Source organism: Ahaetulla prasina, chromosome 6 (assembly GCF_028640845.1).
Source record: "Ahaetulla prasina isolate Xishuangbanna chromosome 6, ASM2864084v1, whole genome shotgun sequence".
Classification (NCBI taxonomy): domain Eukaryota; kingdom Metazoa; phylum Chordata; class Lepidosauria; order Squamata; family Colubridae; genus Ahaetulla; species Ahaetulla prasina.
In genome coordinates, this window is record NC_080544.1 from 66,516,567 (window position 1) to 66,543,387 (window position 26,821).

A 26,821-nucleotide genomic window follows, 5' to 3' on the forward strand; every position below is an offset into this window, starting at 1 on the left:
GGGGAGAAACACAGCCCAATGTGGATTAAGGTCCATAGAATGCCCATTTCATAAGCGGAAATTCAAAGAAAGTAAATAGAACGGTATATCCTAGAACTGGCATAACAGGACCTTAAGCAGAAGATAGTAAACAGTGCATCATTTAGTGGCAGACCCCATTTATTCTGTAAGGGAAACAAATCTGCCTAGAAAGACACCTCAAAATATTACAGTGTTAGCCATTTCCACACTTGTGAGAACTGAAGCAACAAAGAAAACGTATGGCTTACCAAGGTTGCTCAGCTGTGAAATACTGGAACTTTGCTGCTGGTTCTCGAGAGAACATTGGCCAACTTTTCTTTTGAAGGACATGAAGAGGTGCTCACAGAGCTCTTCTGGAATATCCACCTCCAGATATGTTCTCATAAACAGCTGGAATCCCTCATAGTCAATAGGCTAGCAGGGAGGAGGGAAGTAAAAGACACAAGTGTTTTTTTAAAAAAAATAATTTTTAAATGTTAGAAATTTTACTATTTCATTTCCTCCCTATTTTAAATTGAGGCTCCCAATTGAGGAGCTAGACAAAGAAAGGGTAGAAGAAGAAAAAATTCAAGGAAGAAACAAATAAATACAACTGTTAAGGTAGTAATTTATACATAGTGAAAATGGATCAAGAACTTTGTCATTAGACAGTGTAGGTGGGTCAAAAAGCTGTTGGGAAAGGTATCTGGAATAAAGCATGGAATTATATCTAATCAATGCAATCGTTAATCTTCTGGATTTGAGGGTTAACTTGCACAAAGGCTCTCCTTGTTATTTGAAACGCCATTTAGACACTATTGCTTTATGAACCAGTTGGCATTTAAAATATGCTGTATACACACACACACCACACACACATTGGAGACCAGTTGGTGGTGTTCTTTGAGCAGTGAGTTTCACAGGTCTGAAGAAAGGTTTGTTAGAAAGAAAGAAAGAAAATATGATTTTAAATTTTAAGAAAATAACTTTATGCACAGAACATTGAGGCCTGTCTGGTGTTCTTTTGGCAAAGCCCATGGATCATGAAATTCATCTACAGGTATTCATTAGAGCTGCAGCTTACCTGTATACTGAAACAAACTTAGCAATCTCTTTCCCATGTGCTATAATACATGTAATTAACATTATATTTCAGGAATACAAACTATATTTAAGTATGCCACAAGGAAGCTTAGTAATACATTTCTTACATGCATATTGAAATCAGGGTTACATGCATATATGCAGAACAACAGTAGCAGGGGTGAAGGTAGGACCTCAATAAGCAACAGAACTAAAGTTCTTTGAGCATCACCACAAAAGGCAAAGCATTCAGCATAAGCTTTTGGAAGTAATCCTGACAAATGTATTGAAATCTTCTTGGTGACATTGGTAGAATGGCTTGGCTGAAGAAGTATTTGATTTTAGTCCAAGAAGACACAAACACACACTTATTTCAGATTTACCCAGTTCTGTTCATTCTCCTGCTTGCCATCTGGCAAACAAGCAGACCTTGCCCACATCTAATTGCTTGGACTCTTGAGAGCTTTCCATCATGCTGAACTCTGAGGTAGTTGATGGAAGACAGACAATGGTTAACAGGAAACTCACAATGTTCATAGTGACTTTATAATAAATGTTGCTTAAAAACAAGTGGGGCAGCCATAAGTGAGGAAGCCGAAGGGATCAAAGGTAACAGAGCTGCCAAAAACTTGCTCTTGCCAGCTCTTAGCCTTGCATTCTGTGATTTATAAGCAGTAATTAATCATTCTGCAGCAAGTCTATTATATTCCCTGCAATGTTTAATTTAACTGATTAACAACAGTTAACAAGCATTGCTGTCACTATTCTATTCAATTGCCCAAATAACTGGACTGATATGCTGTATGCTCGTGATGGCGAACCTATGGCACATGTGCCAGACATGGCATGCAGAGCCCATTCTGTTGCCCCAGCCCAGCCCCAATCACATTTCTCCATCGCATTTCACTCAATCAATTCCAACTTCTCATGAAAGAAAAAGATCTCATGAAGTTGGAGTTGATTGACTGAACTTTTTCACTCACATGCTTCACAATGAGGGAGGTGGGGTCCCCTCCTCCTCCTGAAGCCCATTACAACGTGGAGCCACAATGCGACCCATGCGGCTCTTTCATCCCTCTGTTCGGCTCCCTGGCACAGGGATGAAAGAGCTGTCGCCCTGTCATGGCAGTGGCAATGGGTGGAGCCTTAGTATAGGAGTGAAGCACCCCAGTACTTGCTTTTGCATGGCAACAGCATTCTGCCTTCATCATGGTACATTTGCTGTTGCTGCCAGCAAAGAGGGCTGGGAGAGAATGGTGGGGGCGGTCCTTGTGGGATGGGGGCCATCCCCAAAGCCTGGCCTTCCTCCTCTCTCATTGGCGGTGCCAAGAGAAAGAAGGGGGCAGTGTGGGAAACTGCTTCCCTTCCCTGGTCGAGCACCAAGCACAAAAGTCCAGCAGGAGAGGGGTGGTGGCTGGCCTGGCAGAAGTGTCCCAATTGTCGAGTCAGACAGTGGAGAGGCCTGACCCAGCTCTTGCAGTGGGACACTGTTAGGCACCTCCAGACATGAGCTTCCACCTTTGAAATGCACCATGCCTTTGAGGAAGCCGTGCAGTAATGGCTGGAGCTGGGGGGTGCAGCAGAGGTGTCAGGACTGCTTCCCCCTCCTCAGCAAGCTGGGCCTCGAGGAGCACAGGCCAAGCACCGGAAGGTCAGAAGGCACGTTGCCACATCACCTCAACTTGCGTTTCCAGCACGCACTCCTCTGTCCCAAAGTGGGATTGAGTGGGGGTAAGGGGAAGGGGGAAGGGAGCAGGGGGAAGGGTAGGGAGGCTTCTAGGAGGAGAAGCCCAGCTGGCTTTTCTTTTGGCATTGGGTTGGGAGGATTTCCCAACTTCCTTCAATAAATGGGGAAAATAAAGGTCAAGAGTCCAAAAAGTGGGGTAGGGTCTGGTCGTCGGAGCATCGGAGAGGAAATCAGTTGAAATCTGGGTGGGAGGCTATTTAGAGAGGGATCTGCCTGGGTCTTTTCTTCCCTCCCACTTAGATTCCCCACTCCCAGTTTTCTTCCTTAGCCTCATTTTAAGGGCAGGGGGAAGCAAGGGGGGACAAAAGTAGCTAAAATGCTGAATGGGAGGTTAGGGTTTATTAAAGATGGGGATGGGGAAAAGATGTCATTCCTTTCCCAAGGACCCAGGCAGGAGTGCAATTCAGCAGGTTCTGGAGAACTGGTAGCGGAAATTTTGAGTAATTCAGAGAACTGGCAAATACCACCTCTGACTGGCCCCAGAGTGGGGTGGGAATGGAAATTTTGCAATATCCTGCCCCTGCCCCTGCCACACCCACCAAGCCACACCCACAGAACCAATAGGGAAAATTTTTGAATTTTACTCCTGGACCCAGTGGAATAAAAATAGGTGTGTATGTGTATGTGTGTGTGTGTGTAAATAACAGCCTGGGATAGCTTCGGCCACAAACAACAGCTGCTGTTATTTTTGCTGAGAACGTCTAAGCTATACAGCATTCTTTAATAAATACTAACGATAATGAACCATAATATACAAGATTAAAGGAAGGAAGGTGATATCAGAGGAGGGGGAAGGAAGGAAAGGATGGAAGGAAGAAATAAGGATGTGATGGCCCTCCAGAGGCTACTGCATTACACGCCCATCATTCCTGAGTTGTGCTGTTAAAGAAAACCAGTGCTACCAGGGAGAAGTCAAGTTATGAAAGAATGATGAAATTCCTCACAAAACCTCAGTATTCAGGCTAAATTGCCATGTTGGCACTTTGTGATAAATAAGTGGGTTTTGGGTTGCAGTTTGGGTACTCGGTCCCTAAAAGTTTCGTCATCACTGCTATATGCTATGATATCCTATAACACTAAAAAAAATCCACTGACTTTTTATTTTCCTTGTCAATTAACTTGTTACCAAAATGTTTTCAGATAAAACAACACAAAATTCTTTTTCATTATTTGTGGCTTGGGTGAATGGGGAACAAGTCAGACCCAATGCTATGATATATGGAATACAGCTTGGAGCATCTTTACCAGCCGTGACTTTTCCCATGACAATATATTCCATTCTCTTTCAAATAGACATTTTTCTGCTATTTCTTTCTGCAGTATTTTATGGCTACACTAAATTCATTCTAATTGAGCTATTTCAAATTTTAAGGATTAGATTTTTTTTTTCTCCCTAAAGATTTATTGCTCTCTAGGATAAACAATTTTGTTTAGTTTTTTCGGTTTAATAATATGCAGATTTAATTTTCTTATCATAAATATAAACTTACATAATTGAGGGAAATCTTAGTTTATGCCAAAGCAACCATACAAAGCAACAAATAGCACAACACATGAAAGCCTGAGTTGGAAAACAAGTCTTACTTGGTTCAAAGTGTCTTGCTTCTGAGGGAATAAAGAGCAGAGAAAGACAAAGCAAAGTTGAGTGAAGAAGCATTGAAAAGTAGCTACTCCATTGGACAAAGACAATTCATGCATCCAGGAAGGATTAGACTGCAGTTCTTCCCCAAGTGCTCCACCATAGAAGGCACATGGAATGTATGGAAGCATACATTGTTCTGAAGTATCCTGATTTCAAACTTCATCATCAGATGAAAAGACATGTTCTACTTGGAAGATTTTGGATGAGATCTTTGGCTTGGGAAATTTGCAAATAGTTGATAGGTAGCAAAAAAATGTTCTGAAAGGAAAAGCTTTAAATCTTCAAAGGATTTAAAGAAATATGTGTGTGTGTGTGTCTGTCTGTCATATTTGTATCTAGGACTTCTACCGTGTTTTCCCGAAAATAAGACTCTGTCTTATATTTTTTTGAACCTGAAATAAGCATTTGGCCTTATTGCCGTGCGCTCAAAAGCCTGATTGGGCTTATTATCAGGGGATGTCTTATTTTGGGGAAAACAGGGTACCAAAGAGCTTTGAACAGAATATAGATTATTTATGTTTATTCTCATTAACAACTATCTGAGTTTAATTAGGGTTGATAAGAGAGCATGCTGCTTAAGGCTGATTTTCTGACGAGCAAAGAACAACACAGAGTACCTTTCTTAATTCTAGACTAACACCCGGATCTGATGTGAGGGGAGAGGAAAGAATCTTAACTGGAACTGAGGGAAACAGATTAAATTATATGGTAGAAGGCAGGCTGTATGCACCTCATGGACCTTGTCATTGTTCCCTGCCCCTCATTATTTGCCATCAAAGATATCTCTCTTACTCTGCCTATAGAACTGGATCTGCAGCAGACACTGAAATCTTTCATGAGGTTATTCAGGACGGGAAGTCCAGTAGGGCTTATTACCAGGATTGCAATATAAGTGAGTATTAGATTTTTACAATATAGGATATTTTACAATATTTTTACAATCTTTACAATATTGCTCTAACTCCTACATTGTCTAGCATATAACGCTAACATATTGTTAAGGATATATTAGGAGTTGTGTAACAGATAGAACTACCTCCTGGTTCAACACATGGCGGAACACCTTTGCTTTGAATAATTAAGTGCAACAAGGAATAAACTAAGCAATATTTCACTAAATTATATTGAAAACTATTTTTATCAAAATGAAGCGATTTATCAGATATACTACTTGCAGCAACTTATTCTTGGATCTAGTGATTTCTTTAGAACAGACAAGATCAACTGATGCAAATAGAGTTTACTGTTAAGTTTCCATTACCACGCAATGTTCTTCAAATAAATCAATTAAATTAATAAATCTCCCCAGTGATGGGGAGAAGGAACCTTATCACTCAAAGAGAAATTACTGAACACAAATTACTGAACTGTCTTAATATTTTTGAGTTGAGAAATTTAGATAAGATATTTGATATATTTCCAGTTGATGTGTGATTTTTCTCATATGACTTTTAAGATATTTCTTTTTGGATCTGCATAACTGATTAAGGCCTTCAATAGAAAAATGATAGAAAGATGAGGATGATAACTGTTCATTCCCTTTCATTTCCCTGAGTTCAGTTTACAGTTCGAATATTGCTGGATGAAATTTACTAAACAGTTGTAGTTTACGTGATTTTCATTTAAACTTTTTTGGGACTTATATTTCCTGTCATGATCTATGGTAAAAGAAGGTTGGAATGAATGGAACAGGTAGCTAAGAATACTTTTATTTTGCCTGGGACTTGCATATTATTTTTGTTGTTATTTATTGATTTGACTCTCCAATCTTTATTGTTGTGTGGCTTGGTATCAGATGAATATATTAATTGTCCTTTTAACTGTGTTGGCTTCAAGTATTTAAACGGGCTCTAAAAGTTGTTTTTTTTAACATTTTCATTGTATAGTTTAGAAAAAAACGATACAACTGGCTTCATAGAAAGTAGAGATAAATTTATTTGGGCTGTTGGTATTGTGAATTTATATAAGCTTTCTTTACACAATATTAGTTTGGTCTAGTGAATGAGGCAGTGGTCTAGAAACTGGGAGACTGTGAGTTCTACTCCTGCCTTAGGCATGAAATCTGGCTGGGTGACTTTGGGCCAGTCACTCTCTCTCAACCCAACTCACCTCTCAGGGTTATTGTTGTGAGGAAAATAGGAGAAGGAAGGAGAATTTATGTATATTCATTGCCTTGAGTTGTTTATAAAAATAATAAAGATGGGATTTAAAAAATAAATCAATAAATCACTTTGTTCTGCAAGTTGCTTTCCTCAAACTGTCTCAAAATCAAAACTGTCAGATTTGTATTGGAGTTAGGTAAGCATTTGAAAATTCAATGAAAAATCACCAAAAGTACAAATATGTATTAATATATTTGGTATATGTGGAAACACCTAAAAATAATATAATCAAACAAAAAACTAATACTTCCCTTGTGCAGTTAAAAATAAAAGGCAGTTGAAAATAAAATAATAGATAGCATATAAAGCTGGAAGAGATAACTGCCCCAAAAAAGTTAAAAAGATTTTGCTATTTGGTCCAGGACTGTATGTGAAATCTTAGAAGAACAAGATACTATTGGGTATATCCATACTGCTTCAGTCAAAAGTTTACAATCATTTCTACTTCAGAGGCAGCCACAATGTGATTATTTTGACAGGTAGTCTGCTATCTGAAACAATGTTTTAATTTACCTATCAACAATGATGACTATTCCTTCAAAAAACTATCTTGTTTTGGCTTTCCTTAAATGAAAAGGGAAACTGGGCTGAATCAGTATAATTCTGGGCAGTGAATTATTCCTCCCTCCCACTGTAAAGTTACTACTAAGGGGTAGTGAGGGGAGGATGATTAAACAACTAAAAAGTATTTGTTACAAAAGATCTCCATGAAAATAACTCCGCTTCCTCTATATCCTCTCCAGAAAAGCAAATCCATCTTCAAAGGATTTTAAAGGCAATTAGTTGTTATACCCAATGGCAAATGCAACCAAATTTCAAAGTGGATAATAATGAAGTATACTTACCTCAACTGCTTAGTGCAGAAGAGAAACCACAGCATGTGCTCTTGGCAGGAAGCAGAATGCCCAGCTTCTACCACCCACAAACATTATCCTGCTCGCTTCCAAGAGCCTAACAACTACTTTTCTAAATAGGAATGTGGTTGCAATTTGTGCTGTTTTTTTTTTTTGTGTGGACCTGTCTTTCTAATTACTCTAGGTGTCAAAAATTTTCTCGCAAATGATTTGTCCTCATTTCCCATTTAATTCAGTTCTGGACTAATTTGTCTTCATGAATAGTTCTGCAGCTTTCTTCCTTTTCTTACCTGGAAACAACTCATTGTTGTTTTTGCTATTTTCCTTTTCCTACAGCAATGAAGATATTTTGTCATTTTGTCATGTTTAGTAACCCCCCCTTTTTTCCCTTTAGTAAAAACAGCAACATGATAGAATCATCCTCATGCTTTTCTCAACTTCTCAACTTTTACTCCCACCACCAAGTTAAGTTCTAAGTGCCATTTTGAAAAAGTAAGCAGTAATATTTCAATATATCAAATATAAGGGGGAGGGAAGACTAAACCTAGGGCATAAACTAATGATACAATACTCTAATATTTATTCATTAAGTTGTAGTTCACTTCTATATATCTTTAGAAAACAGTGGGAATAACTTTTAAAATGTACATGACATGCATTTTGATTAGATGATTTTATGAAATATTCCTATAATGCCTAAGCTTCTCCACCTTGAACATTTAAGAGTCAGTGATATTTTAAAAAAATAAATGCGACTTTAAAAATCACCTTACTATAAGGCAGCTACTTGACTTCCAATTTCCAAATAGAACAATTAAAACTCCGTTGCATCATCCAATAGCAGAATGTTAGGATTTGTTTCTCACTAAAGCCAGTAGAGTTGATTTATAAGCAGAGATGGACTGCAGATCTTCAGAAATCCTTATTTATTTATTACTAGCATTTTTATGCTGCTCTACTCTCATGGCCTGTGAGCAGCTTATATTCCTCCTCCACATAAGAAGATTAAAACAAATCAATATTATATCCAATATGATTAGAACAGCCTTACAAGCAGATGAACTGCACCAATATAGGAACCAGAAAAGGAGGATCTTGCAACTTATTACAAATCTTTCTTGAATGTTCTCTAGAATAAATAGTTTTATAGTTTTCTGGAAAATCAACAGGGTGGATGCCAGCCTGAGCTTTTGATTTTTATTAATATTTTGAGAGAATTTTCTATATAAAAATGAATTACCTTTCAAACCTTTCTTACTACCCTAGGCATGATGCCAAATGTATCTTTCCTTAGCAAATATCTTGTAATTAAAAAGAACTTAAGCTAAGCAGTGGTGGATGTTTGCAGTGCACTCTGGCTCCCTGTGTAGGGGGGAGGTTTTATCTTTCCCTTTCCCATTCAGCAATTTTTTAAAAAATCACTTCCCAGAAGTTACTATTAATCTCACAAGAAAAACTTTCTTTTGTATTATGGTGCTGATAAAAATCACTTTATCTATTCACACCTCTTTTAAAAACTGATGGGACAGATAAAAAGGCATATTTAAGGAAACATTTTGTTTGGTTAGTTTAGGGTCTGAATAATTAAAAAAGCTTACATAAGATTCAATAACCATTTTATCCTAAAAATGTTATTAAGACCTTTTGGGAATTTTGTACACAGAAATCTACACAGCTAATTTATTTTGTCAATAGGCATTTATGAATACAGTTAATGCAAGTTTCCTTACTTGTTCTGGATTGTATTTTGACAGAATACCATCCCCATGAAACTCTTCCAAAACATCTCTCAATTTCTTGGTAGAATCTAGAAAGTGAAAGACAGCCAGTAAGATTAAGAACAGCTTACTTCCACACAAGTTCTTCATAACCGGGTAAGGAATGATTGTACAGAATAATAGCAACGCCTTGAATAGTAAAAACTATACATATATCCTTAATAAGAAATATATTCTGCTTTCTTTTAAATGGCTTAAATTGCATTAATAAATGTGAGAACTACTTTCCTAATCTCAGAGCCATCTTGTAAGTAATACATATATCACATTGCAAATACAAATGTTGGACCATGTTATTGTGTACAGGATAAAAAACCTGCCTTCTTTATGCAATTTGTATGGCAGTCTTACAGCCACTAAAATCTAGTAGTTAGAACCATTATATATATTTTTTTGCAGAAAGCATTTCCAATTTTTGCAGGGGAAGGGAATCTTCATACAAGCCACATAATGATTCCCATCGGTAGCATCAGCTTGATAAAGCATTAGAATAAAAGTAAAGAAAGACAAGTTCTAGCCTACCGTTCCTGTCCTATTGTTTCCTTTCATTATATCTAATTAATATAGTTATTACATACTCATACTCATATATATGCTTATATATTGTATAATTATTTCATGCTTATGTTTATATATACTGTGTGACAAAATAAATAAATAAATAAATAAATAAATAAGTAAATTTTGACTGGATGATCCCAGACTAATATATTTCAGCCTACTGATAGAATTGCTGTGAAGATAGAATAGTGATTGAAAGCACCATTTTTCCTTCCTCTGTCTGACATAGTATGCTGTTAAGAAGCTTCATCTCTGCATGAGGTATTTAGAATGATTGAAAGTATCATAAAGCCAGAAAAGCAGAGGGGGCTACATAGTATTAAATACATAACATGAGGAGACAGCACCTCTGCTGAGTGAGTGATCCTCAGGATGCACTATGTCAGATCATGTTTTTCATATCTAGAGGAGAAGATGTAGGAAGAAGATTCTGGCCTAAATCCAAAATATTATGCAGATTGAGGCAAAACTGTAAATGGGGCTTTTCATAAATCCCAGTCATTTATTTTATTTACTTATTAAATTTGTTTACCACCTATCTTGCTGCAAGAGTGTGCTATTTAAGCTAGCCAAGACAGTACATGAGGTCAGTGGTGGGATTCAAATAATTTAACAACTGGTTCTCTGCCCTAATGAACAATCAGTTCATCAAACTGCTCAGAAAGTTAACAACTGGTTCTCCCGAAGTGGTGCAAACTGGCTGAATCCCACCACTGCATGAGGTGGAAAAATTGGTTTGTAAGCTGCCCAGAGTTTGACTTTATGATGGTGGCTATGCACAAGTTTTAAATAAACAAACAACAAGATGAAGAACCTCCGTTTGTTGCTCTTTCACAAGTTTGTTATCTGGGAAACCACTCTACCTCATGATTCAGCTCCCCTTGGCTGCTGATACCCTGAAGCCAACAATGCCTTGTAGCTAGCATTAATGGCATCTTAGGTCATTTAATTTAATACATGAGAAAATGATAAAAAGACCTAGAATAGCTATTTATATGTATTTCAGAAATTATAACCAGTTCCGAAGGACTCTGGGTAATATGCAGTAAAAAGAAAAACAAGCAAGATAGGCATATAATTCCTAGCAGAAGCCAAGATAGAAGTCCTCAATCACTCGATCAGTTGGAATCAAAGACTTGCTGAAATAAGATAAGTTTAATTAATTTTTGGAGCATAGGCAAAATAGGAGCCATATATACCTAACAGCAAAGAGTATTCCAGAATGTGGGGGCAGCCACAGAGAAAAGCAGTTGTCTTATCCATGCCACATGTACTTTGCAATGGAGGGAATACTTTCAATAGCCTTCTCTAAATGACTGGATTGGTCTATTTTAAAATTCATTAAGAGCTGCGTGGCAAAGTGGTTAGAGTGCAGTACTGCAAGCTATTTCTGCTGCCAGCAGTTTGGCAGATTGAATCTCACCAGGCTCAAGGTTGACTCGGTCTTCCATCCTTCTGAGGTGGGTAAAATGAGGACCCAGATTGTTGGGGGCAATATGCTAACCCTATAAACCGCTTAGAGAGGGCTATAAAGCACTGTGAAGCAGTATATAAGTCTAAGTGCTATTGTTATTTATCTTTTTTCTTTATTTTTTTTTTTTATTATTATTATTATTATTATTATTATTATTATTATTATTATTATTATTATTATTATTATATTTGATTTTTATACCGCCCTTCTCCCGAAGGACTCAGGGCGGTGTACAGGCAAAGTAAAAACAGACAATACAATATACAATTTAAAATGCAAATTAAAAAACTTATTTTATAATTAGCCTAAAAATTTAAAATATATAATAAACTAAAACCCCATTTAAAATTATTAATAGAAAATTTAAAATCAATAAAATTTAAGCCAGCCCCGTGCGAATGAAAAGATGTGTCTTCAGTTCGCGACGGAAGGTCCGAAGGTCAGGTATTTGGCGAAAACCCGGGGGAAGCTCGTTCCAGAGTGTGGGAGCCCCCACAGAGAAGGACCTTCCCCTGGGGGCCGCCAGCCGACATTGCTTGGCGGACGGCACCCTGAGAAGTCCCTCTCTGTGAGAGCGTACGGGTCGGTGGGAGGCATGCGGTAACAGCAGGCGGTCCCGTAAGTACCCAGGCCCTAAGCCATGGAGCGCTTTAAAGGTCATAACCAAAACCTTAAAGTGCACTCGAAAGGCCACAGGTAGCCAGTGCAGTCTGCGCAGGAGCGGTGTTACGTGGGAGCTACGTGTAGCTCCCTCTATCACCCGCGCAGCTGCATTCTGGACTAACTGAAGCCTCCGAGTGCACCTCAAGGGGAGCCCCATGTAGAGAGCATTACAATAATCCAAGCGAGAGGTAACGAGCGCATGAGTGACTGTGCACAAGGCATCCCGATCAAGGAAGGGGCGCAACTGCCGAACCAGGTGAACCTGGTGGAAGGCCCTCCTGGAGACGGCCGTCAAATGATCTTCAAACGACAGCCGTTCATCCAGGAGGACACCTAAGTTGCGCACCCTATCCTTTGGGGCCAATAACTCGCCTCCAACAGTCAGCTGTGGCTGCAGCTGACTGAATCGGGGTGCCGGCATCCACAGCCACTCCGTCTTGGAGGGATTAAGCTTGAGCCTGCTTCTCCCCATCCAGACCCGTACAGCTTCCAAACACCGGGACAGCACTTCAACAACTTCATTGGGGTGGCCCAGGGTGGAAAAGTACAGCTGGGTGTCATCAGCGTACAGCTGGTATGTCACCCCAAAGCCACTGATGATCTCACCCAACGGCTTCATATAGATGTTGAACAGAAGGGGCGAGAGAATCGACCCCTGCGGCACCCCACAAGTGAGGCACCTCGCGGTCGACCTCTGCCCCCCTGTCAACACCGTCTGCGACCGGTCTGAGAGATAGGAGGAGAACCACCGATAAACGGTGCCTCCCACTCCCAAACTCTCCAATCGGTGCAGCAGGATACCATGGTCGATGGTATCAAAAGCCGCTGAGAGATCTAACAGGACCAGGGCAGAGGAACAACCCCTATCCCTGGCCCTCCAGAGGTCATCCACCAACGCGACCAAAGCTGTCTCCGTGCTATATCCGGACCGGAAGCCGGACTGGAACAGGTCTAGATAGACGGCTTCATCCCGGTACTGGGGAAGCTGCCATGCCACCACACTCTCTACAACCTTCGCCACAAAGCGAAGGTTGGAGACTGGACGATAATTACCCAAAATAGCTGGGTCCAGGGAGGGCTTCTTGAGGAGGGGTCTCACCACCGCCTCTTTCAAGGCGGCAGGGAAAACCCCTTCCAACAGAGAAGCATTGATAATCCTCTGGAGCCAGCCTCGTGTCACCTCCTGAGTGGCCAGTACCAGCCAGGAAGGTCACGGGTCCAGTAAACATGTCGTGGCGTGAAGCCTCCCCAACAACCTGTCCATCTCCTCGGGAGCCACAGGGTCAAACTCATCCCAAACCGGCTCAACAAGACGTGTCTCCTCTCCCTCGCTTGGATCATCCCAATTTCGGTCCAGACCGTCCTGGAGCTGAGCGATTTTATCGTATAGATAACCACTAAACTCCTCGGCTTGTCCCTGCAAAGGGTCATCCCGCATCTCCTGATGAAGGAGGGAGCGGGTCACCCGAAACAGGGCAGCCGGGCGGTTATCTGCCGACGCAATGAGGGTAGAGGCGTAAGAACGCCTCACCTCCCTCATTGCCACTAGGTAGGTCCTAGAATAGGACCTAACTAGTGTCCGATCAGCTTCGGAGCGACTGGACCTCCAGGTGCTCTCTAGGCGTCTTCTCCGGTGTTTCATCTCCCTCAGCACCTCGGAGAACCAAGGGGCCGGACGAGATCTGCGCTGGGTCAGAGGCCGCAAAGGCGCGACACGGTCCAAGGCCCCAGCCGTGGCCTGTTCCCAGGCCACAACTAGTTCCTCAGTCGTGCCGTGGGCCAGATCCTCAGGGAATGGCCCAAGCTCCGTCAGGAACCTCTCAGGGTCCATCAGGCGCCTGGGACGGAACCAACGTATAGGTTGGTTCCTATGGCTTTCCATTCTTTGTACTAAAGATGTAAACAGATCTGAAGGATCTTAATATATATGATTTGGATCTATGAGCTTTTGATGGCTCATTTTAGCTCAATATTTATATTTTTATTAATATAGAATTTGACCATTTATGAATAATCTTGGATATATTAGACTTTAGGTCTAATATACTGGGGAGCTTACATGCAACTACATGTTTACTGGATCTGTGTCCTTCCTGGCTGGTGCTGGCTACTCAGGAAGTGACACGAGGCTGGCTCCGGGGAATTATAAATGCTTCATTGTTGGAAGGGGTTTTCCCCACTGCCTTGAAAGAGGCGGTGGTGAGACCCCTCCTCAAGAAGCCTTCCCTCGACCCAGTTATTTTGGGAAATTATCGTCCAGTCTCCAACCTTCGCTTTGTGGCGAAGGTTGTAGAGAGTGTGGTTGCATGGCAGCTTCCCCAGTACCTGGATGAAGCCGTCTATCTAGACCCGTTCCAGTCCGGCTTCCGGTCCGGTCACAGTACGGAGACAGCTTTGGTCGCGTTGGTGGATGACCTCTGGAGGGCCAGGGATAGGGGTTGTTCCTCTGCCCTGGTCCTATTAGATCTCTCAGCGGCTTTTGATACCATCGACCATGGTATCTTGCTGCACCAGTTGGAGAGTTTGGGAGTGGGAGGCACTGTTTATCGGTGGTTCTCCTCCTATCTCTCCAACCGGTCGCAGATGGTGTTGACAGGGGGGCAGAGGTCGACCGCGAGGCGCCTTACTTGTGGGGTACCTCAGGGGTCGATTCTCTCGCCCCTCCTGTTCAACATCTACATGAAGCCGCTGGGTGAGGTCATCAGTGGTTTCGGGGTGAGTTATTATCTGTACGCTGATGATACGCAGCTGTACTTTTCCACCCCGGACCACCCCAACGAAGCTGTCGAAGTGCTGTCCCGGTGTCTGGAAACCTTACGGGTCTGGATGGGGAGAAACAGACTCAAGCTCAATCTCTCCAAGACGGAGTGGCTGTCAATGCCGGCACCCCGGTACAGTCAGCTGCAGCCGCAGCTGGCTGTGGGGGGCGAGTTATTGGCCCCAACGGAGAGGGTGCGCAACTTGGGTGTCCTCTTGGATGGGTGGCTGTCATTTGATGATCATTTGGCGGCTGTCTCCAAGAGGGCCTTCCACCAAGTACGCTTGGTGCGCCAGTTGCGCCCCTTCCTTGACCGGGATGCCTTATGCACGGTCACTCATGCCCTTGTCACTTCCCGCTTGGATTATTGCAATGCTCTCTACATGGGGCTGCCCTTGAAGTGCACCCGGAGGCTGCAGCTAGTCCAGAATGCAGCTGTGCGGGTAATAGTGGGAGCAACTCATTGCTCCCATGTAACACCACTCCTGCGCAGTTTGCACTGGCTCCCTGTGGTCTTTCGGGTGCGCTTTAAGATTTTGGTTACCACCTTTAAAGCGCTCCATGGCTTAGGACCCGGGTACTTACGGGACCGCCTGCTGTTACCTTTTGCCTCCCACCGACCCGTACGCTCACACAGAGAGGGCCTTCTCAGGGTGCCGTCCGCCAAACAATGTCGGCTGGCGGCCCCCAGGGGCAGGGCCTTCTCTGTCAGAGCTCCTATGCTCTGGAACGAACTTCCCCCTGGTTTACGCCAAGTGTCTGATCTTCGGACTTTTCGCCGTGAGCTGAAAACACACCTATTTATTCAAGCGGGACTGGCTTGAAATTTAAAATTTATTATTGGGGTTATTTATATTTTAAGGTTTTTTTAATTGTTTTAAATTTTCGGCCATCTTATAGTATGTTCTGTTTTAATTTCTTTTAATGTGTATATAGTGAATTTTTACTTGGCTGTACACCGCCCTGAGTCCTTCGGGAGAAGGGCGGTATAAAAATCGAATAAAATAAATAAATAAATAAAATAGGTGTTACAAATATACTTCTGGGGAAAAAGAGAACACTAAAGAAATATGTTCACTTTCAACCTTGACCTGGGTCTTCACCAGAGGTGAAATCCAGCAGGTTTTCCGACAGATTCTGGAGAACCGGTAGCGGAAATTTTGAGTAGTTCGGAGAACCGGCAAATACCACCTCTGGCTGGCCCCAGAGTGGGGTGGGAATGGAGATTTTGCAGTATCCTTCCTCCAGGAGTGGGGGGGGAATGGAGATTTTGCAGTATCCTTCCCCTGGAGTGGGGTGGGAATGGAGATTTTGTAGTATCCTTCCTCCAGGAGTGGGGAGGGAATGGAGATTTTGCAGTATCCTTCCCCTGGAGTGGGGAGGGAATGGAGATTTTGCAGTATCCTTCCCCTGGAGTGGGGAGGGAATGGAGATTTTGCAGTATCCTTCCCCTGGAGTGGGGTGGGAATGGAGATTTTGCAGTATCCTTCCTCCAGGAATGGGGAGGGATTGGAGATTTTGCAGTATCCTTCCCCTGGAGTGGGGAGGGAATGGAGATTTTGCAGTATCCTTCCCCTGGAGTGGGGAGGGAATGGAGATTTTGCAGTATCCTTCCCCTGGAGTGGGGTGGGAATGGAGATTTTGCAGTATCCTTCCCCTGCCACGTCCACCAAGCCACACCATGCCCACCAAGCCATGCCCACAGAACTAGTAGTAAAAAAATTTGGATTTCACAACTGGTTTTCACTGATGAAATGAAAGGACTAATATATTTCTGTCTTATCAACATTTAATCAGTGGCTTTATAGTACTTTATAAAAAAGAGAAAAAGGAAGAAGATATATAGCAACATATCTTTTCCCATTTAATGTGCTTTTATGTTTTATAGCAAATAAAACAATAAAAAATTAAAAATATGATTTGAAAATGGCACAGTTGTTGAAAAATTGCATGGCATGTTATTCTGGAATCTATTTCCTTACATAGCTATTGCTATTGAAAAATAAATCTCAGACCAGATGTAAAAGAGGCAGAATGGAGGCGACTTTGTTTTTTGGTGGCAAAAAAGACAAAGTGTTTTAAGTATCACATCTCTTCCATGTGGTTGGGCTATATTAATGATTATATTCTACTCCTTTTGATTTTTTAATACTTAATGTCATGCCAACTTTCTATCTGCAAGGATTATAGCCTGTTTCTGTAGTGTGACAATAAATTGGACTTCTTACATGGGCTAATTCACAAGGACAAGGTTTGTTTACTTTAGGCTTAGCATGATATATGAACCAACCCATTATAACATTATGAGTAAACCACGCCACCTTTAAGTTGTACAGCAAGCAGAGTCTTAAAGTGGCATGGTTTACTCATAGTATTATAATGTGTGGGTTTGTACCTTGGTTTATGTCACAGAATTAACATAGCACAGTATGATACTATCTCTTTTTAACTCTACCATCAGCAATATTTAAGGAGAATTCTTCCATAAAATGTCTGAATGGAAGCCATTGTTCTCTGCTTCTTAACCCTCCTTAGTGAGCTTTCAGAACTCCAGGAGTTGAAATGTCCCAGCAGTCTCACAGTTCAACTGCTCTGGATTAAGAAATTGGTCCCAAAGGATAAAATAGATTGAAAAACCACAGGGAAATGATTAAAGGAAAGAGACTGCTTTGAGATGTCTACAGAGACTTCTATATATAAATTATAGGGATTGCTCAAGATCCCATCTCTTCAGGGGTAATGAATTTTGTGATGTTTAGGCTAGAGTCTCTGAAAGATTAAATTCATGGTGCTAAGTCAGTGGGAACATTCTTTTCTGTACATTCTCAGCACTTAAACTTCACACCGATCTTCCAAATGGGGATGTAGGATTCAGTTTTAGCTATATTGGCTGGAGGTCATGTAGTTGAAGTCCAATAAATTTGTAGAGCACAGTTGGGGAAGGTTATCTTATGTAGTTCCATGTAAAATATGTCTTTGAATCAGTGGTGGGATTCAGCCAGTTCGCACCACTTCGGGAAAACCGGTTGTGAACTTTCTGAACAGTTTGGTGAACTGCTTGTTGGAAGAAATCATTAGGGCAGAGAACCAGTTGTTAAATTATTTGAATCCCACCACTGCTTTGAATGTATATGTGTCTATGTGTGTGTGTGTATGTGCGTGTGTATGTATGTATGTATGTATTTAAGTAAGTATGCATGTATATAAAACTGCTACTTGTATGGATATACAGAAGAGTGGTGTTGAGTGAAACTTAAGACATATAAATATTTTTAACAACTCTTCTTCTCCACTGCCAATCTTTATGATAATCTTTTCTTAATGTGTTCTCTGAATGATATTTCTTCTTCCACTTACATTGCTGACACTTTGTCCTTAGACACTAGCCAAGTGCATTGCTTTTCTTCCCTTAGATCAGGGCTGTTAAACTCAAAGTCCAGGGCTGGATGCATCACGGACTGCCCAGTTTAGTGAAGGGGAAAAAAAAGTCCCAATACGTCACGTGAAGCTGCTGTGACCACACGAGTCTGACACCCCTGCCTTAGATCAACAACAGCAGCCCAAATTCATGCTTTTACTAAGGAAAGATCCAGAGTTTAATAAGACTTTCTTACACAGCCAGTGACATCACCATCTATAATTGAATAAGGAAGTAATGAGTGATAAGTTACATCAGCTTCTCCAGTCTGCCTTGATTCTGAATAAGCCTAGGTAATCAAGGTCTCCCTTCCTCTCTCCTCTTTCTCCTCTCTTCTGCCTCCCCCTCTCCCCTTTCCTCTCCTCTCCTTTGTGAAGTCCCTGCTCTACTAGAGAAGATATGGCTACTTCCTAGAGACTCTTGGCCCATGCAGTGAGAATTGAAGTTTATGTCCCCAGATTTATAGACTTGTTTAGAGTTATATGCTGTAGTTTTGCAGGGGTATCTAAACCACTGAATTCAACCACTTGCTCAGTGTAGAACCCACATTAAAGCCATCATGATAGTTGGCTTAGATATATCCTGTGAATACGAGCCCATCATACAGGGGTGAAATGCTCCCAGTTCGAACTGGATCGCCCGATCTGGTAGCGATGGCAGCGCGTGGTTCGGAGAACCGGTAGCAAAAATCCCTGCCCTCCTTCCTGTGCATGTCCAGCTGACCCACGTGATCATCAGAGGTATTTTTTTTTACTTTTAAAAGCATTTTTTCTTCGGCCGAAAAAATGCTTTTAAAAGTAAAAAAAAAAAGCCTCTGATGATCACGTGGCTTAGCTGGGATTGTCAGAACCTTTTCAAAGCATTTTTTCTACAACCTCTTCGGCTGAAGAGGCTGTAAAAAAAGAGCTTTTAAAGGGTTCTGGCAATCAGGCAACTCAACTGGGATCGTCAGAACCCTTTCAAAGCATTTTTTCTACAACCTCTTCGGCCGAAGAGACTGTAAAAAAATGTTTTTAAAAGGCTCCTCTGGCGATCCCAGCTGAGTTGCCTGATCATCAGAGGCTTTTAAAAGCATTTTTTTACAACCTCTTCGCCCGAAGAGGTTGTAGAAAAAATGTTTTTAAAAGTTAAAAAAAAAGTTGGCCATGCCCACCCAGTCACATAACCTCCCACCAAGCCACGCCCACAGAACCGGTAGTAACAAATTTTACCCCTGCCATCATAGTATTATAATGGGTGGTTCTGTACCTTGGTTTATGTCACATTTCTGAATAATAAGTTCAGCTGACAAATTGAAAACTTGCTTTTATTGTTCAGATTTTTGAAACAATAATTTAATTATTCTGAGTCCTGCACATGATGACAGGCTAGGTCTCTATGTTGTTCTGTTGACAGCCTTTCAGGTATATAAAGACTGCTTCCTCTCAATCTTTTCTTCTCCAGGCTAAAGATTCTCTGTTCCTTCAGTCTGTCACTGTGTAAGATTTGGTGTCTAAGTTTCCTGTTCACCCATGTTGCCCTTTTCTGGATCATTTTTAATTTCTGTAGATTTCCCTAGAATTTCTCTTCTTAGCATGATGCGCAGAAATGAATACATCCTCAAAATAATATTTTACCTAAGCAGAACAAAATGGAACAATTACTTCCCGTAATTCCCTAGATGCTTTATTCTCCCATACCTAAAATTTACAGATTGCATTTCCTTTTTAACAGCCAGATTATTTTGCTTACTCAATTTGTGATCAATTGTTATTCCGTGACACTTTTTAATGTACTTCTGTCAAGCCAAGTATCCTCTATTTATGTTTGTGAATCTGAGTTTGGTTTCCTAAGTAAATAGCTTTGCATTCTCACTGCTAAATTTTGTTCTATTATTTTCAGGACATTTTTCTAACCTATCAATATTATGTTTAATTTTATTTCATCTCTTTTAAGTGATTAGCTGTATCATCAGTTTTGCTTCATCTGCTAATCTGGTAACCATACCCTCCATCTCCTGATCCAAGTCATTAATAAAAAAAGTTGTGTTTACTATCTGGGATTTCTCAAAAATAATATTTAATGAACTGGCCTGACCATCAGTAAGCTCCTTCATATTCTGGTATGCAATCTGGACCTCAAAATTAGACTCATTTAGAACAGAGATTGTTCCCAACAAACTCAAGCTTCAACCCTGTTTCTTCACCCTGTTTTTCACAATTCCTTGATGAAATACATACTTTGTTATTAGAGGAGACAAAGCTAACAGGATCTGAGTAGTTTTGCCTCACTTGCTAGCATTTTGCCATCATCACTAATATACATACCCTACAAGACTAATTCATATTATTCAGTCAAGAGTTGCATTGTAGCCAAATACTGTTTTACTATGCCCTTCCTAATTATGAAAGCAATACCATTTATTCTTTGTTATTCATGTCCAATTCCAGTTTATCTCAATTTGCTATTGCCTAAGATATCAATTTATCATCAATTTGTTTCATTTTTCCTGTGTTGGTTTTTCCATTTTCAGGCTTCATACATTCCATGTAGCAATGTCTTTGAAGCTTTGCATTTTTAATTTTTTTTCTAAAAATGACAACATTAGCAACTTAAAGTCTTGAAGGCATTAGTCTAGCCATTTCATAAGCTACATTAGTACTTCAAAACATCCTCAGCTACATTGTTGAACACTATTTAACCAGATCACCCAGCACCACATTGTCAACCATTTAATATTTTTTATCTATGTGGTTTTCTTTGGAGAGATTTACCCTTGTCTTCTGTGCAGTATGCAATGATGCCTTGGTCTTTGTTACCAAGATGTTCTTTAACCCCTGGCATCTTCTTTATTACAATTAAACAAGGCTAACTGCTCCTCTTGTGTTTTTCTCTGACTTCAGCAAGACAAATCAGAAATTCCCTGGTAGGATGGTGCTTGGCAGAATTCATCTCCCAAAGGATGCTGAGTTAAAGTTTCCATCACTACTGTTTCATATTCATTTGAAAATTCTGCAATTATGTTTTGGAAAACCACCCACACCTTCCCTGTGTCTATGTGAACTTTAGTAGACATCAAACTCAGTATTATTTTTATTCATTCCTTCACATATGGTTTCTACAAACAAATTCATTCCCTTGGATTTCTGAATAGGAAACCCCTCCTCCCTTTCTTTTGCTTCTGCCTGTTTTGAACAAATTATATGATTAGATTATTATATCCCAGTCATGAGAACCATCCTACTATGTGTCTGTTATTCCTATTAATTAATTTCTGGTTTATTCTGATATATTTATTTAACTAATTTGTAAAGCCACCCGTCTCAGCAAGTGACTCTGGGTAGTAAACCAACAGAATAAAAGCAATTAATGGATACAAAAATTAAATACAAAAATTAAAACCCATTGCAAACAAGAAAACCAGCATAGTCAACAGCACAAACATTGCAAGGAGATGGGTGCTTTCACATTATTTGGGGCCCAAGCCTGAGCACAGAACTAGGTCTTTAGAGCCTCATAAAAAGCCAGCAGGGTTGGGAACATCCAAATCTCCTGCGTGAGAATACTAAGAGTTGAAGCTCACCTTGTTTATTTCCCAGTCTGAGGATTAATTTGTAGACAATGAAGGCCAATAACTTTATAAACCAATGGTCTGATTTCTTCTCTACTGAATAGTTAACAAGTCCTGTTACAATACCTGTACCTTCTATGATGCACAAGTCTTTATCTGAACAACTTGGTTCAGGCTTGGAGGGAAAAATTCGTTAGAAATTTCCCAGGAAATTCTCTTGCTGCCATCCCACTCCAAACAGTTTACTTCTGGGTATTTGGCTGTTTTATATCCTGCAACAATACAGTAGACTAATGACCATTCTTCTGCTTGAAGGACACTCTCTTGCACGTAATAGCTTATTCAGAACTCGTTCTCACAGAAAACACAGCTTTTCTATTCACTTTCCTCTCTTGTCTTTTCCTCTTGTTAAACTCCCTAAAAAATTTGTATGTGCTACTTAAATGTACTGTGTGTTCCATTGTGTGTATACTGTGTGTACAGTGTTAAGAGTTCTCAGTTGCCATGGTATGAACTGTAGCACCTTGTAAAAGCAAAACTGAACAAGATTATACCTCATCTATTATGTGATGGAGGTCAATCGGTTGAAATGTTATTGTTAACATAAATAATCATCAAGAGAATGAAGGGCATTTGGCTGAGGTAAGTACTTACATTCAGAATATTGCTGCAGCTGAGCAAACTCTGCTGGACTAAGCATGATCCATACCCCATCACTCATCTTTTACGTTGAGTTGTGAGGAGGCTGTGTCACCTCTAATCAAAGTCCATGGAAAAGATGCACATGTACATCTAGGAATTCTTCTGGGTCATCGCTCCAGTTTAGATTTGCAGGTGGTTACACTTTCTGTACTACTATTGTTAAGAATAGATGTCTATTACAGAACTCAAATCACATTCATCAGGAATACTCATGTGCCCAGTTCCTTTAAGCTACTTCACTTAGGACTGCCATTAGAAAAGTACTTCATGAAATATTCCAGTGTATCCAAACCTAGAATTAAAAGAAAAGTGAGTTATACAATTATATGCACTTTTTCAAGATGCTTCTGAAGCTTTGCAAGAAAATTATTTATTTATTTATTTATTTATTTATTTATTTATTTATTTATTTATTTATTTATTTATTTATTAAATTTTTATACCGCCCTTCTCCCGAAGAACTCAGGGCGGTGTACAGCCAAAGATAAAACACAATACATATGCAATTAAAACCAACAAATTAAAACCTAGCAAATTACAAAAGACTGATAATTAAAAATTTAAATTTAAAATTATAAAAGATTTTTAAAAATCCAATAAAAACCCCAGTTTAAAATTAAAACTATTAAAACCATTATGCCAGTCCCGCTTGAATAAATAAATATGTTTTTAGCTCACGACGGAAGGTCCGAAGATCAGGCACTTGACATAGGCCAGGGGGAAGTTCATTCCAGAGCGTCGATGCTCCAACAGAGAAGGCCCTATTCCTGGGGGCCGCCAGCCGACACTGTTTGGCAGACGGCACCCTGAGGAGACCTTCTCTGTGAGAGCGTACGGGTCGGTGGGAGGCATAGGGTAACAGCAGGCAGTCTCGTAAGTACCCGGGTCCTAAGCCACGGAGCACTTTAAAGGTGGTAACCAGAATCTTGAAGCGCACCCGAAAAACCACAGGAAGCCAGTGCAGACTACGCAGCAGTGATGTTACATGGGAGCCGCGAGCGGCTCCCGTTACCTCTCGCGCAGCCGCATTCTGGACTAACTGTAGCCTCCGGGTGCACCTCAAGGGCAGCCCCATGTAGAGAGCATTGCAGTAATCTAACCGAGACGTGACCAGAGCATGAGTGATTGTGCATAAGGATAGAACATACTCAATATTTTAATCAGACATTGTAAAAGCATCTACAATGAAGGAGGCTAATTCTGACATGATACATGGCTAGAACTAGATAATCAGGTACAAATTCTTGCTTATTGATGATGTTATCTGGTCTGCCTTTAGGTGGTTATCATATTTTACCTCCTAGGTTGTGAAGAAAAAGAGAGAAGATTGGAAAAAAATAGATAGGCAACCCTAAGCACTATAACAAAAAGATGGGACTGCTCTATGATAAATAAAAAAGTTCAGTCAGATTAGATATTATGGATAATATAAAAGTATCTTAAAGAAATGGGAGAGACTTTCTGAACCATGAACTCAGTTGAACTATTCAAAGACTTCAATGCAGCCACTGAATCAAAAAAGGAGATTACAGTTTACAAAATGCATTTACAATTCAGAAATAAACACAGTTCTGTACAGGGAGGCATCCCATTTCTGCAAAACATGAATGTTCATGAATCCGAGTAATATTATTACAAGTTATGTAGCATCTTGTAGAAATGACTGCTATGTACATGAATATGTTGTTAAATATTTAAATCACAATTCTCTCTTGACTTAAACCTTTTTTGTATCTTCCTAGAATTTTCTGTCTCAGTCTAATTTTTACATAACTTCAGTAAATCAGAGTGTTTTCCTAAAATATGATTGTAGTATGTAGCATACAGTAGTATTTCCAAATGAATGTTTGTTATGACTAAGCATTAGCTTAGCTTTGCATTAGCAAAAGTTATTGATAATTTTCTTTATATGATGTCTCCTATATCAACATCATCCAATGGTCACTTTAGGGGTGTTGGAAGTTATACATAGAAAAAGGGGGAAAACCACAATTTTGTTATTCCAAAAATATTTTTCCAGCATTTTTTTCTTTCCTCCTGTTTAGAAACCAAATATTACTTCTGTTCAGAACTGGAGCAAATTACTCCCACAGCAAAACTACTCCTGAGCAACAAGGAATAGTTGCTTTATTTTTTATTAAATACAGAAAATTATTCCTCATTTATATGGTCTTCTCCAAATTGAAACTGTCCAGATACACTATTAAATGAGTTTCATAGTGTCCCAGAAGACTGACCTTTGCTCTACTTACTTGAATTATGGGAATTATAATCCAATCTCTGGAGGATACTGAACTAAGAAAAGTCTAGTCTGTCTTTCTCCCTCTCTCTATACAGTAAAAGTAAAGGCATATTATTAATTAAACACTCTGCCTTTGCTGAATATAGCTTGACTCAGTTAAGCCTGTTGCATGAGCAGGTCAATCAATATAAAAATATGGCTAGTGTGATATTTGGAGGCAAGGACATGATTTCTCCAGAGAAAAAAGTTACTCAGAAGATTTTTGAGAACTTCTTAAATATAGATAGTGCAGTAAATTAAAAGAGGATAATGTGAACTCTATGTAAGATGGTTTAGTAGTGTGCTTTGCTTTTATTTGTTTTTTGTTCTTGGACTATTCTAGCTAAAGTGGACAATTACACCAAACAGAATTACCTTCTCCCTGCCTGCTTTGTATTTAATAATGCTAATGCTTACCATTTGACTCATAGAGACAGCTGAGACAGCTGTTCCTGCAGGTAATTAAATCACACCCTCAGTCAGCAGCAATCTCCAATGACCCAGTCAACCAAGAAGCAGAAATTTTTAATGTCCCTTGAGCTGCTGCAAAAAGGGTTGTGAGACTGCCACTTCCTTTAGTTATTCATCTATATTTCATTTTCACCTGAATAAAGAACTAAAAACCCATCATAATGATGTTGACAAAAATTCCACTATGCGCAGAATTGGGTGGGACCCTATCTAATGCCAGTCCCTTTTTACCCTGGGTACCTATACAGGAAAGCAAAAATTAAAGAGGACACAGAGATGATGTTCACAGAAGTTCTGCTAATTTTGCTTTATTTTAGAGTCAAGAAAATTACATTTAATTGTAATTGGATCGGGCACACACAACACTTAGATTCTCTTGATCTAAGATAGTATCAGCACAATCATTAAATCCTATTTGAAAGTATAGAAGAGGAAGTCATTCATTTAAAACCCTAGGGGTGATATAGGGTCTTTGGGACTTCTTACTATTTTGAAATTAAAAGTCATTTCAACTGATCCAATCCACTCTTTACTTGACAAATGCAATACATTATTACAAAATAAATTACGGAGTTGAAGGCATGTGTGAGTATCCCTCCATTTAATGTCAGGTTAACTCATTTGATATGAAAAAGCAATTTGCATAGATCCAAGCAAGGTAAAAGAAGCTTCATGCAGAGAAGGAATTTCCATTAATTTGAATTGTAAGGGTTATGGTCTCCTCTGCAGAACGTGAAATTAAATAGCAAACCAGACTATCAGCTTGCAGAGCTAGCAGGCAATCAGGAAGCTCCAAGAGACAATAAACTTGAGCAGGTGAAACCCAGTTCAGATAATGAGACATCATGCTGGCAGGGCACCTAAATCGGAACCCACTGGCAACTACAAAGGGCTGAGAAGAGGCAATTAACATATTCCCTAGGCAGGAGAGGGCTGCAAAATCCTTGATCAAACCACAGCAGCAGCTGGGTCTATATAAAAGCAGCCTCCAGGCTCTTGGTCTCCAACTGCAGACTCCTATGCCTACTACTCTTGTTTGTTGTTTTCCATTCACAACCTAAGTTTGATATTCTAGAATTTTCTGGTCTTCAAACTCTACACCAGAGATGTCAAACTTGTTTCATCACGGAGGTGTCACATGATGTATCAGGACTTTATCTCCCTTTGCTAAATTGGGTGTGGGCAGTGCATGACGCATCCGGCCCGAGGGCCAAGAGTTTGACAGCCCTGCTCTACATTGTTACACACTTTTCTCTCTATCCTTTTTGCTTGCTAGCAGATTATGACTCAAATCTTTCTAATACTTTTGAACCTTCTGTTTCTTAAGTGCTTCTCTAATTACTCGCCTGATTCCTGACTATTAAGACATGCCAATAAAGCATTTCAAATGTGCATTAGTCTGGCTTTTTTATTTGTAGTGACTAACACATGACAGTAATCGGGCATAAATGCTGCATGGACTGAAAACATTTACTGTTTTTCCAACTTAAATAAAAATTGTTTAAAAGCTTGTAGTGAATCTGTTCTCTTCTCCATTCAATTACATCCTCTGATATTTAAGAGACCAGGATAAACCACTATTCTCTAAGAGACAAATTAATTTTAGGTGGCTGGTCATTATTGTTATGATGAGATGCAAGATTGAATTAGCAGGCAGCATTAGCAGAACTATATTAA

At 40.0% G+C, this 26,821-nt stretch overlaps 1 protein-coding gene across 1 annotated transcript in view; it reads right to left on the minus strand.

Moving 5' to 3' along the window:
- The window catches only part of DGKG (diacylglycerol kinase gamma), a 123,064-nt gene that overhangs the window by 74,796 nt on the left and 21,447 nt on the right, over nt 1–26,821 (minus strand). Inside the window, exons 4-6 of the mRNA XM_058188793.1 lie at nt 22,345–22,684; nt 9,219–9,295; nt 270–435 (exon numbers count right to left, since the gene is read on the minus strand). Coding sequence (XP_058044776.1) covers nt 270–435; nt 9,219–9,295; nt 22,345–22,411 — 310 coding nt within the window. The 5' untranslated portion in view covers nt 22,412–22,684. The remainder of the gene's footprint in view (nt 1–269; nt 436–9,218; nt 9,296–22,344; nt 22,685–26,821) is intronic.